This window comes from Anolis carolinensis, unplaced genomic scaffold (assembly GCF_035594765.1).
Source record: "Anolis carolinensis isolate JA03-04 unplaced genomic scaffold, rAnoCar3.1.pri scaffold_10, whole genome shotgun sequence".
In the NCBI taxonomy this organism is placed as follows: domain Eukaryota; kingdom Metazoa; phylum Chordata; class Lepidosauria; order Squamata; family Dactyloidae; genus Anolis; species Anolis carolinensis.
Genome location: NW_026943821.1, coordinates 19373819 through 19387304, shown reverse-complemented (window position 1 = coordinate 19387304; position 13486 = coordinate 19373819). Strand labels below are relative to the sequence as shown.

The following is a 13486-nucleotide window of genomic DNA, read 5'->3' as shown; positions in this document are numbered from 1 at the left end:
TGGGATAGAATAATGCAGAACAATATAATCTCTAAAACCAGGACAGTAAATAAACAGGGGAATTCCACACAGGAAACAATCGGGGCCAGCTAACACCTCCCAACAAAAAAATCATTCAGGGAGGAAACAGCCAGGCTTTAAAGCTGGAAGGCCATTACATCCTAATCATTTTTCCTAATTGCAGCATTCATACTTGCCTCCAACAAACAAACAAAAAACCAATCAGAAATATTGTATATTCACAACCTTTAGGAAATAATATCCCCTGATGGCGCAGCGTGTTAAAGCGCTGAGCTGCTGAACTTCTGGACCGAAAGGCCACAGGTTTGAATTGGGGGAGCGGAGAGAGCACCCACTGTTAGCCCCAGCTTCTGCCAACCCAGACGTTCGGAAACATGCAAATGTGAGTGCATCAATAGGTACTGCTCCGGCGGGAAGGTAACGCCGCTCCATGCAGTCATCCCACATGACTTTGGAGGAGTCTACGGACAACGCCGGCTCTTCAGCTTAGAAATGGAGATGAGCACCAACCTCCAGAGTAAGACACAACTGGACTTAATCTCTGGGGAAAACCTTTACCCTTTACCTTAACTACCACCAATTCCTTAATACTTTATTTCCCATACCACCATGTTTCGCCACAGCAACGCGTGGCCGGGCACAGCTAGTATATATATAAAAGAGTGATGGCATCAGGGCAGCGGACAAAACAACAAAACTACAGGCCCCCCAACCTCGAAATTTGACAACACAACCCATCATTCACGGCTCTAGGTTGATACAACAAAAAGAAAAGAAAAATAAAGTCCTAATTAGAGAGAGAGGAATAATAGTTTTTATCCAATTGCTGCCAGTTTGAAGGCTAAGCTCCACCCACTTGGTCTCCTAGCAACCTACTCAGCCCAGGGGACAGGCACAGTTAGGCCTCACTTAGGCCTCTTCCACAGATTATCAGATTTTAACTGGATTATATGGCAGTGTAGACTCAAGGCCCTTCCACACAGCTATATAACCCATTTAGAATCTTATATTATCTGCTTTGAACTGGATTATCTTGACTCCACACTGCCATATGATCCACTTCAGTGTGCATACTAAACATAAAGACAACCATTCAACAGACATTCAATACCACCACTACCTCAACAATTTCATACCAACACCACCAGACAACGCCACAGCAACGTGTGGCCGGGCACAGCTAGTATTATATATTATTATATATTATCAATAATAATTATATTTGATATATTTGAATTACTACATTACAATATTATTATTATATATTATTATATTGTATTATTAGTAGTAGTATTATATTGTATTGCATTATAATATCAATATTACATGTGTATATAATATATAATATGTATATATAATATATTATATTATTAGCATAGCACAATATTAGTTTTATATATTACTACCACTATACTGCAATATCATCGGTAATATGTATAAATATTATATATTATATGTATATATAATTATACATTATGTAATATATACGTTTATAATATACATATATACATATATACAATATGTATATATATTATTAGCATAGCACAATATTATTTTTATATATTACTATATTATACTAAACCATTATTCTGCAATATTGTTGGTAATATTGCATGTAATATATAATATTTATTTATTTATTTACAGCATGTATATTCCGCCCTTCTCACCGCGAAGGGGACTCAGGGCAGATCACATTACACATATAGGCAAACATTCAATGCCTTTTAAACATAGAACGAAGACAAACAAACATAGGCTCCGAGCGGGCCTCGAACTCACGACCTCCTGGTCAGAGTGATTCATTGCAGTGATTCATTGCAGCTGCTCTCCAGCCTGCGCCACAGCCCGAGCCCATAATAAACAATTATTATATATCATTATGTTGTATTGTTATTAGCATTATAATGTATTACACCATAATGTTAACATCAATATTATATGCCTATATGATATATTATATTATTAGCGTAGCACAATATAAGTATTATATGTTACTATATTGTACTATACCACTGTACTGCAATATTACTGGTAATATTATATGTAATATATAATTTACAATTAGTATATTATTTTTCTCAAGTTTCTCAAGTTGCTCCTGACACAAAAAAATATTATTATTTATTATGTTGTATTGTTATTAGTATTATATTTTTACACTATAATATTATTAATATTGGGTTCATGTTTACTGTTAGGAATTGCCGAAGTTTGCCCAGGCCTGATTTAAGCAGACTCTCCTTCTTGGCAGGTCTTTAAAGGAAAGCTGGAAGGGCATCCTTCTCCAAAGTTAGACTAGATGGCCTTTGGGGTATCCTCTAACTCTTAAGGTGCTATAATTCTGTGGTTTTCCTTTTCTCCTGCTTCATTAAGTGAATCTATGGAGACCTCGGATGGGGGTGACAAAGGCATACAAAGGGATGCCAACCTGGGTACCAAAGCAAAGAGATGGGTTACTACGGCAACCAAGTTGGGAGGGGGGGGGCATCCTGGGCACGGGTGAGACTAGGTGGGGAAGGAGAAAAGCGATGGGCCTTTAAGGGTTGTTTCTGTAGCAACAGAGAGAGGCAGGGGAAGAGAAAGGATGGAGAGTTAGGGAGGATGCTGTTGCCGTGGCAACAGGAAGGGCCTGAGTGGTTTCTTCCACGGCAACAGAGGGAGGGATGCTGGAGGCACCTAGCAACAGGCGTCTCTCGCCATGGCAACAAGGGAAAACAGGGATTGGGGAGCCATCATTGGCCGAATCTTGCATCCTCAGCTCTTGTTTTTTGCTCACCCAGGAGATGAACCCCGAGACCTGCCATTCGGTCAATGCAAGAAGAGATGCAAAACACACAATGCGCTGGCTCATCGTTACGGAAAGCAATTGCATTTGACGCAAGAACAAAGCAATGCTGCTTACGGTGGCGCAGAAGCCAGGCGTGGCTCCTAGGAGTCCCAAGTCGGACCTAAAGCCCACCTATCAGAGGCTGCTGCTTTCCTCTGAGGCTGAGAGAGCGTGACTATGGCCGAGCAGGGATTCGGATCCATCGTCCTACACTCAAACCAAAATATTATTGCACAAGGATGCAGCATTCTTACACAAGGAATATTTCGTTGTGCAACTTGTTGCGCAATGCATGCTATTTCGATCGAACTTTTGACTTTTTATTTCTTTGAGTAGACTGAATGCAGCTTGACTTCACTTTAACTTCTATGGTTCGATGCTATGCAATCCTGGGATTTGTTGTTTTGCAAGCTTTCGCTGCCAAAGAGGGCTCGTGCGTGCCTCATCAAACTATAAATCCCATAATTGCATAGCACTAATGCATGGTAGTTAAAGTGGGATCGATATAGTATGCATCCATTCTATAGTCTAGACCAGGCATGGGCATACTTGGGCCCTCCAGGTGTTTTGGACTGCGACTCCCACCATTCCTCACAGCCTCAGGCCCCTTCCTTTTCCCCCTCAGCCGCTTAAGCGGCTGAGGGGGAAAAGGAAAGGGCCTGAGGCTGTGAGGAATGGTGGGAGTCGCAGTCCAAAACACCTGGAGGGCCCAAGTTTCCCATGCTTGCTCTAGATGCACTTCTTTTACTTGACTCCGTTTTGCAACCAGACCTAAAGTCTGCTTTGGCCTCACCTTAATCCCATTAATAAAACCAAAGGAGCTCCTCTCCTCTCCTTTTGGCATTGCTCCATTGCTTGGTCATCGCTGCCGAGAAACACACCCAGATTGCAACACATTGCAATTTCCCCTCCTCCTGAGTCAAAAGGAGATTTGGAGAATTTTTTTGCAAAAATTGCATTGGACCAGGGGTCCCCAAACTAAGGCCCATGGGCCAGATGCGGCCCTCCAAGGTCTTTTACCTGGCCCGTCCTAAAATTTAGACTTAGGGTTGACCTAAGTCTACTTGGTCTTTGGAGGTCTCTTTGCTTACCTATGGTCTTATGAGATCGTCTAGATGGTCTTTGAAGGTCTCTTTGCTTAGCTACGGCCTTATGAGACCATCTAGAAGGCTTTTGGAGGTCACTTTCCTTACCTATGGTCATATGAAACCGTCTAGATGGCCTTTGAGGGTCTCTTTACTTACTTGTGGTTTTATGAGATTGTCTTGATGGCCTTTCCTTACCGATAGTCTTACGAAACCATCTAGATGGTCTTTGAGGTCCCTTTCCTTATCTATGGTCTTCTGAGGCCTGATGAGATCATCTAGATGGCCTTTGAGGGTCCCTTTACTTACCTATGCTTTTATGAGAATGTTTTGATGGCCTTTTGGGGCCCCTTTCCTTACCAATGGTCTTAGGAAACCATCTAGATGGTCTTTGAGGTGCCTTTCCTTATCTATGGTCTTCTGCTGGCCTTATGACATCATCTAGATGGTCTTTGAGGGTCTCTTTGCTTACCTATGGTTTTGATATCCTCTAGACAGGGGTTGCCAAACTAATGCCCATGTGCCGGATGCGGCCCTCCAAGGTCATGTCCCTGGCCCCTGTCCTAAACTAGACCTAAGTCTGAAACGACTTGAAGACAGGAAATAACAACAATCCTTATTTTGGACTATTTCATAGTCCGGCCCCCCAACAGTCTGAGTTACTGTGAATCGGCCCTCCACTTAAAAAGTTTGAGGACCCCTGCATTGGACAGACCACATCAGCTCTAGTTTCTGAGACAGAACATAAGCCATCCAGTAGTTGCCATCTGCTCGTCCACAGAAAACCATATTTAATAATCTAGAGATGATGTGCTTTTTCCAACACAATTTTCTGAATCAGCACCCCAAATAATGCCAGGAACAGGCCTAAAGACACCAAGGCGCCCCACTTCCAGGCGCCACATGTAATGGCTCCGCTCAAGGGAGGGAGGAAGAGGAGAAACAACAGTCAGGAGGCTTGCTGTCGAGTCTTTTGTGGGTAGTCAGCCTCTACCCTCCCGACATCCCCGCTGTCTCAGCACTATAATAGGGTTTTGCAAAACCAATTGCTCTCGTTGCAACAGTGTAGTAATGGTGAGCAGTGGACCATATTTTAGTTCTTGGGGACTACTGGTGGTTCACGGATCACTGTACACTGATGTACATGCACCCAAAGAGGCTTTCCTTGCAATTATCTCTTTATTCCTATTGCTGGGAGTTGGCTCCAGTTCCATCTCCAAAGGGATGTCTTCCCAGTCCTCCCAGTTGCAGAGATCCGGTTCCCTGGAGTTCAAGGGGATTCATCCCTTTCCCTTGGAAGCCTTCCCAAAGAACACGAAGCGGAGGAGGCCAGGCAGGAAAGAGAACAAGGATTTGTTTGGATTTCTTTCTTTCTTTTTACAAAACAATGTCTAAAACACAAAAGGTATAAAAATACAGTATCTGTAGATATATATATATTTTAAAAAAGACAGCCCGACAGTCATAACAATGCATTCCAAAGGATACAAAAACCCAAGATAAGAAACTTTTCAGCGGACAAAATAAAAGAATGAGGTAAAAAGCAAATCCAAAGGTGAACTCAGTGCATTTCCAGTGAAGGAACAGGATGCATCTACACTGTGGAAATAATGCAGTTTGAGATTACTTTTCCCTGTCATTGCTCAATGCTATAGAATCCTGGGAATTGTAGTTTGGCCAGAGACCTGTGGTGTTTGGCAAAGAAGGCTACGATCTTGCAAAACTACAACTCCCAGGATTGCATTGCACTGAGCTATGGCAGTTCAAGTGATGTCAACTGCATTGGTTTTGCAAAGTCTTTACCTTTCTCTGCTCCAAAATGCTAAACTACAACTCTCAGGACTCCAAAGCATTGAACCATGGGAGTTCAAATGGCATCAAACTGCATTGGTTTTGCAAAGTCTTTACCTTTCTCTGCCCCAAAATGCTAAACTACAACTCCCAGGATTGCATCGCATTGAGCCACGATCAGTTTGAGTGGCGTCAAAACTGCATTCATTCCACAGTCTAGATGCACCCAAAGAAGAGAAGAATGGGGACAAGCCACACGGAATGTGCCAGTGCATTTGGGGAATACGGAGTCCGTTAAAAAAAGTCCTGCGAACGAATGTAAAACAAAGTGCTAGATGTGGGTGGAGAAGGGGACTGCTCTCAGCGGAGCCCCTTGAGCTGGGAGATGCGCTTCAGGAGCTGAACCTGGTGCCGCTTGAGGCGCTTCTTCTCGGCCATCATCTCCCGCTCTGCCTCCAGCAGGGACTGCAGGAACTCGGCGGCCTTGCTGAGGACCACCACTTTAGGGGTCTTGGGGCAGGACGCCAGGCCAGGCACCGTGTCCCGCAAGGCCAGGAAGCGGGAACGCAGGTCATTCCGCCGCTTGCGCTCCAAGTCGTTATGGTTGCGCCGCTTGGAGATGTCCTCCCCATCCGAACCGGGGAGGAACAGTTCAGAAGGGGAACTCTCTGCCACTTGGCCCATGTCGTCCCCAGGAGAAGCATCATCATTCTCCTCCTCTTCTTCCTCCTCTTCTTCTTCCTCCGGGGCAGTTTTCGCCAAGGAAACGTCCGGTGGAGAGCGGGCAGCGTAGTTGTGCTGCTGCTGGTGGATGGAGATGTGGAAGTGCTTCATGCAGGGGTCCCAAGGGTCGGCCCGGACGGTGATGGTGACTGGCTTCCTGGCAGCCAGTGACTGGCGCTTCTCCACCGTCACCACGTCAACCTCCTCCCCTTCTGCAAATGGGAGAAAGAGGAGACACGGTCAGCAAAGTAGACAAGTCAAGGGATGTATGGACCATCCCCAAGTTATGAACATGACAGGTTCTGTAGGTTTGTTCTTAAGTGGAATTTGTATATAAGTTAGAACAGGGACGTGTTTTAAGTATCACTCCAGTCAAATATATACTGTATATACTCAAGTATAAGCCTAGTTTTCCAGCCCTTTTTTTAAGACTGAAAAAGCCCCCCTTGGCTTATACTTGGGTAAGGATGCTAACTAGAGTCAGCCCTGGTTTGCCTTTGAGTGGGAGGCCACCAATGAATCCCACTCTCTTCTGCTTTGGTCAAGCATCCAGACAATAGGTCATCTACACCAATGGTTCCCAAACTTATTTGGCCTACCGTCCACATTCCAGAAAAAATATTACTCAACGCCCTGGAGGCGTTGCTTTGAGGGGTGGGCGTGGCTCCTGCTCAAGAGGGCGGGGCTGAGCCTCTCCCCTAGTCCAAGATGCAGGGCTGGGAGGGGGAGGGGGAGGTGGGCGGGGCCACAAATGGGCGGGCAGGACTGGGATTGGCGAACTCTGGAGTTACGAGCTCTGAGGCAGGGCTGAGCTTCTATCCCTGTCTTGCGATGCCTGCCAGGACACAGGGGGCGGGGCTAAAGGAGGGGGTGGGGCCTCTTCCCAAGTGCCTGACAGAGCTGAACCTCTATACCCCGACCCGATGTTCTAACAAGTGCCTCAGGGAAGGTATACAGAGGCTCAGCCCTGTCTCATGCTCTTGGGAAGAGGCCCCGCCCCTAGCCCCGCCCTTTAGTCCTAAAAGGCCTCTCAGGAGAAATACAGAGGCTCAGCCCTGTCTCGGGCTCTTGGAAGGAGGCCCCTCCCCCTTCCCTAGCTCCGCCCTTTGTCCCAACAAGCGCCTCAGGACAGATATAGATGCTCAGCCCTATCTTTGGCACTTGGGAAAAGGCCCCTCCCCTCCCCTGGCCCCACCCCCGTGTCCCAATAGGTGTCATCACCACCCCCCTGGATCGCTCCAGTGCCCACCGGGGGCAGTAGCGCCCACTTTGGGAATCACTGATCTACACTGTAGAATGAATGCGATTTGCCACCAAGTTCAACTGCGGTGGCTCAGTGCTATGGAATCTTGGGAGTGGTAGTTTTACAAGCCCTCCCCAAGTTCCATAGCATAGTCATCTAAACTGGGCCATCTCCCACCCTGAATAGAAGTAACAATATTTAAGACCAATACACCCATTGAAAACCCCGTTAACAGATGCTGCTTAAGGATGTAAGGTCGTTTTAGCAGCATCATAATTTTTAAAAGGAGCAGAAATGCAGGGTTGAGTGTTGTTGGTCTCATTAAAAGAGACAACCGAAAGTGGCATGAAAGTGCTATAAAGTACAATGTGAATGCCCCAAAAGCAACCACCAACATTCCTCTACAACTCAGACCCTAACAGTAATAGGGAGGACAAAAGGACGGGGCCCATAGAGGCTCACTGGGCTGGAAAACCCCTTCATCTCTGTTCCACAAAGAACTGCAAATGAAAGGAGGGAAGCAGCCTTTGTTTCTGCAGCTTGGCGCTTCAGGGATCCCCAGCTTTTCTTTGCAAACAAAATCCATTCTAAAAGGGGGGGGGGGGGTCCTCCCATTAAAAAAAGTGGGGGAGGGGGGTTAAAGGCTTTTGAACAGATGGCTCCAGCGAGTCTCAAAAGAAGAAAAGCTGCAACCGGAGGAGGAGACCTAACAGATCAGGATGGAAAGAGTTTATTTCTTTTGTTTTCCATGTGCAAGAACAAATAGAAATATATACATATTTAGAATTTCCATTTTTTTGCTACTAAGTTTGTTTGTTTTTGTTTTTTTGCATTTTAAAATGGGATTTTTTTTTGTTTGAAGCTAAGACAAACAAAATTGGGGCATTTTGTATGCTCCTTCTTTCTCAAACTTTGCAAATTGTTTGCAATAGTCCCCAAATGCAAAAAATAAAATCAACCTCATTGCAGTTGACAATGCTTTTAATGCTGCTTCTCATATTCAGGATGACAAAAAATGTGAATCATCTTAGCCTCATGGTGGCTTCCTTTAAGGAAGGTATCCAAAGTGCTGAATCCCAACCCTTCCATAAAACTTCAGTATCTCAGGACCCTTCCGTACAGACATATGACCCAAAATATCAAGACAGAACATCTCACAGTATCTGCTTTGAACTGGGTTATCTGAGTCCACACTGCATATATTCCAGTTCAAAGCAGATAATGTGGGATTTTATTCAGCTGTGTGGAAGGGGCCTCAGATACTGCCATTCAAGTTCAGACTAAAAACCGGAGAGGATTCCACTGATATGAAAACTTATATAACAACAACAACAACAACACATGGTTATTATGGACACTTGGGAAGTGTCCAACGTGTGATCCAAAACAACAACCAGCATACGTAGTGGTCTTGTTTGCTGTGTGCTAATCATGTTGTGTATCAAATAATAACCACCCAATATCATGCAATCTCAATGCAGCCTACAATAAATCTGATGCACTAATTTGGAAGGAAAGTCCCACTGTGGATGATGGGAGCTGTTCCTAGGGCTATTATTTGAGCCCAACAAGCTGTGGACTCTAGGGGTGCATCTATCTTATGGAATGAATCCAGTCTGGCTCCAGTTTAATTCCCATGGCTATGGAATCCTGGGAGTTGTAGTTCTTCTTGATCTCTGCCAGAGAGATCAAACCACACTGTGCAGTTTGATACCACTGTTTAACTCCCATGACTGAGTTCTACAAATCCTGGGAGTTGTAATTTGGAGAGGCCTTGTAAACTACAACTCCCAAGGCCTTGGAGCCCCACTTTGGTGAGGAAGTGGACCTTTTCTATCGCAATTTTCCTTGCGTAACCTTCTCCTCTCAGCCCAGCTTGGCTGCTTCCTCCTCCTTTTCCTCCCAGTCCTCCCAGTTTACCTCCTCCTAGCCCAGCCCTAGGCCTGGCACTCCAAGTAAGAAAAACCAGTAAGGAAGGGAGCAGAGGCATTGAAACACTCCTTACTTTCTGCTTTGTGCAAGAGAACAGAGCCAGACAGGTCCTTCCTTCCTTCCCGGCTCTGCTCCCAAGTTTCCTGCTTCCGCCAAGGAACACAATGCCAGGAAGGAGGGAGCAAGTCCGTGGGTAAATAATAGGCTTCATTGAGTTTCGGCAAATGGGCACAGGCTCCGCTTTGGACGCCTGGGCAAAAAGAATTAGACAAAGAGGGTGGTGGGCATGGGATTGGGATTGGATCTGCAGTAATTCCTCCTCTTCCTCTGTTCTCTTTAATGGGGTCTCGGATGGATGCATCTACATTGCAGAATGTTTGTCTCCACTCTATAATACCAGTAAAATAACAACAACAACAACAACAACAACAACAACAAGAGCAGCAACTCTTGTTGAAATTAGATAATAATAACAATAAAAATAATAATGCTGTACAAAATATAAGATAATAATATAAAATAACAACAACACTATGTAAAACAATTTTTGTTCCTGGCTTATAAATGTCATATCCCAATTGGTTCTATCATAAAAACATAGAAAAAGTTTGTTAAACTGCCAAAACTTTGTTTTTGTGGGACATGCTGCAGCTCATTCTGCTTTAGTTTTCCAATGAATATCTCACAGAGTCTCAACCAACTCAACCTAGCTTGTGGCAGCCACAAACACAAAGTTTTTGGAACATAGCAACTACTTTCAAAGTAAGTACCGCATAATTAAACAGGAAATAACATGTTCGAACCAGGAACAGAACATTTTTCAAATTGTGTTACATAGCGCAATGTATAAAAATGGGTAATAATAATGTATAATATAATATATTAAAACAATATACAATATAAGATAATAATAAAAATAATATAAGATGATGATAATGATGACGATGATGATTATTATTATTAACTGCCTCTCCTTGAGACTTTAACTTAATTAATTAATTAGCTTAATTCTATGGGATCATAGGATTTTAGACTTGGAAGAGACTTTAAGGGCCATCCAATCCAACTGGTTTCTGCCAAGCAGAAAGGCACCATCAAACCCCTCCCAAGAGATGGCCATCCAGCCTGTTTAGAAACCTCCAGAGAAGGAGGCTCCACTGGACTCCCAGGCAGCACATTCTACTAGAGCTGGAAGGAACTACCAAAGGCCATTCAGTCCAACCCCATTTTGCCAAGCAGGAAGACACAATCTAAGCACTCCTGACAGATGACCACCTACTCTTTGTTTAAAACCTCTAGAGAAGGACTCTGTGGCAGTATATACCACTGTTCAACAGCTCTCACTACTAGGAAGGTCTTTCTAGTGTTTATATGGATTCATTTTTCCTACAGTTTCAATCCATGGCCCTATTGTGTCCTATTCTCTGGTGCAGCAGAAAACAAACCTGACCCTCCTCAATGGACGTCCTGTCCAACTGGTGAGGCCTGGCCAAAGCAGAAGAGCGCAATTAGGACTATGGCTTCCTTTGATCTGGATACTACCCTCCTATGGATGCGGTCTAAAATCACATTGACCTTTTTCGCTGCCGCATCACACTCTCAATTCATGCTCAGCTTGTTGCCGAACTCACTTTTGCATGTACTTTTATTGCCAAGCCATATACTATACTACTTCCTATGATCTAGTCACTATCCTATGGATGCAGCCTAGAATCACATCGGCTTTTTTCGTTGTTGCATCACACCCTCGACTCTCATTCAGTCATTTACATTACTATCATCAAGCCATGGCTATATTACTTTCCTACATCTGGATACTACACTCCTTTGGATGCAGCCTTGAATTGCATTGGTCTTTTTCGCTGCCGCATCACACTCTTGACTCATAGTCAGATATATGACTATAGCTATATTACTTCCATTGATCTGGACCCTATCCTCTTTTGGATACAGCCCTGAATTGCATTGGTCTTTTTCGCTGCCGCATCACACTCTTGACTCATGGTCAGTCAGATATGTGACTATGGTCAAGCCATAGATATATTACTTTTATTGATCTGGACTCTATCCTCCTTTGGATGCAGCCTAGAATCGCACTGGCCTTTTTCGCTGGCGCATGACACTTCTGGCTCATGACCAAACCCAAAGATGCCTTTGATGTGGACCATTTCCAAGCCAGGTGCCGTCCATCCTATACCTAAGCATGTTGTTTCTTCCCGCCATATTTTTCGCATAGTGAAGCTCTCCAATATGTTGTTGACAAATCTCCAAGAGGGCCACCCCGAAGGAGGCCCTGCCCTTACCGGAATCGCTGGGGCCCTCGGACCCGGAGGAGGAGGCGGCAATGGGGGCCAGGACGGCTCCGGGGGCCACGCAAAGCCCCCCCAATCCGGGCTCCGGTGCGCTGCTGTGGCTGTGGATGGGGGCCGAGACCCCCTTGGCGGCGCTCCACATGCAGTCGCGCAGGATGAAGGCGCTCAGGTTGGACAGAGGGCAAACTCCTTCTTCTTCCTCTTCCTCCTCTTTGCAGAGGAAGCGCCCCAAGTCCAAGTCCTCCCCAGGGTCCGCCTGGAACCAAGGCAGGGGAGGCAAAGGGAATGGGTCCAGCTCCATAGTTAGATCCGGGGTAAGTTACCACGCTTCGGGAAAATCCCGGGGTTGACTCCTTACTCCGCTCCGACCCAACCCCGCATTAATAACGGGATGTCACTTGCACAAAGACACAAATACTCTGTTTTTTCTTCAGATTGCACCAATCTTTCGCCTTTTACTTGCACAAAGGCAGGGCTTCACTGGAGGAGCGCTGTGGGAGGATCCAAGTCTGCAATCTGGACACACTGATCCTTTCCAATCCTTTCTTTTCTTCCCTTTCTTGCTGCAAATCAATAAATCACATCGATCACCCACTGCGCATGCGCTCCCGTCAAAGCGCCTGGACCCAGACGGAGGCACCGCATTGTTCGCCTGCAAGTTTTATAGGTTGGCGCCACGCCCCCTTCTTCGCCCCAGCCAATCAGGAGCGCCTCATTTGCAAACGGTAAAGAGTCCTTGCTGCTGCTGCTACACTGAGCCAGGGTTGCAGCTAAAGCGAAGCCAAACAGCATTAATTCTACAGTGTAGATAAGGCATGGGCAAACTTCGGCCCTCCAGGTGTTTTGGGCTTCAACTCCCACAATTTGACACACACACACACATGTATAATATACAGTAATTTATAAATATATAATATATTGTATATACAGTAGAGTCTCACTTATCCAAGCTAAACGGGCCTGCAGAAGCTTGGATAAGCGAATATCTTGGATAATAAGGAGGGATTAAGGAAAAGCCTATTAAACATCAAATTAGGTTATGATTTTACAAATTAAGCACCAAAACATCATGTTATACAACAAATTTGACAGAAAAAGTAGTTCAATACACAGTAATGTTATGTTGTAATTATTGTATTTACGAATTTAGCACCAAAATATCATGATATATTGAAAACATTGACTACAAAAATGGCTTGGATAATCCAGGAGCTTGGATAAACAAGGCTTGGATAAGTGAGACTCTACTGTACTTATAATATTGATAATAATATTATAATGTAATACAATATTATACTACTAATAATAATATAATATTAATTATATATTATATATTAAATGTAATATTACTAACAATATTACCATATAATGATATACAGTGTTCCCTCACTACTTCGCAGTTCACTTTTTGCGGATTTGCTGTTTTGTGGTTTTTCAATAAACTCTAAAAGACTATTATAAATCATAAAAAATTACAATTTACAGCCCAAGGAAGGGAGGAAGGAGAAGCCAAGGGGAGAGAAAAGGAGCCCAAGTGGCAACGGGAGGA

At 44.5% G+C, this 13486-nt stretch overlaps 1 protein-coding gene across 1 annotated transcript; it reads right to left on the bottom strand.

Moving 5' to 3' along the window:
* Positions 1–5288: 5288 nt before the first annotated feature.
* Positions 5289–12584, bottom strand: mycl (MYCL proto-oncogene, bHLH transcription factor). The gene is made up of 2 exons (XM_003227383.4): positions 11929–12584; positions 5289–6662 (listed from the first exon to the last, which is right to left on the bottom strand). The coding sequence occupies exons 1-2, from the start codon at positions 12236–12238 to the stop codon at positions 6088–6090; spliced, it is 885 nt and encodes a 294-aa protein (XP_003227431.1). The 5' UTR covers positions 12239–12584; the 3' UTR covers positions 5289–6087.
* Positions 12585–13486: the final 902 nt, after the last annotated feature.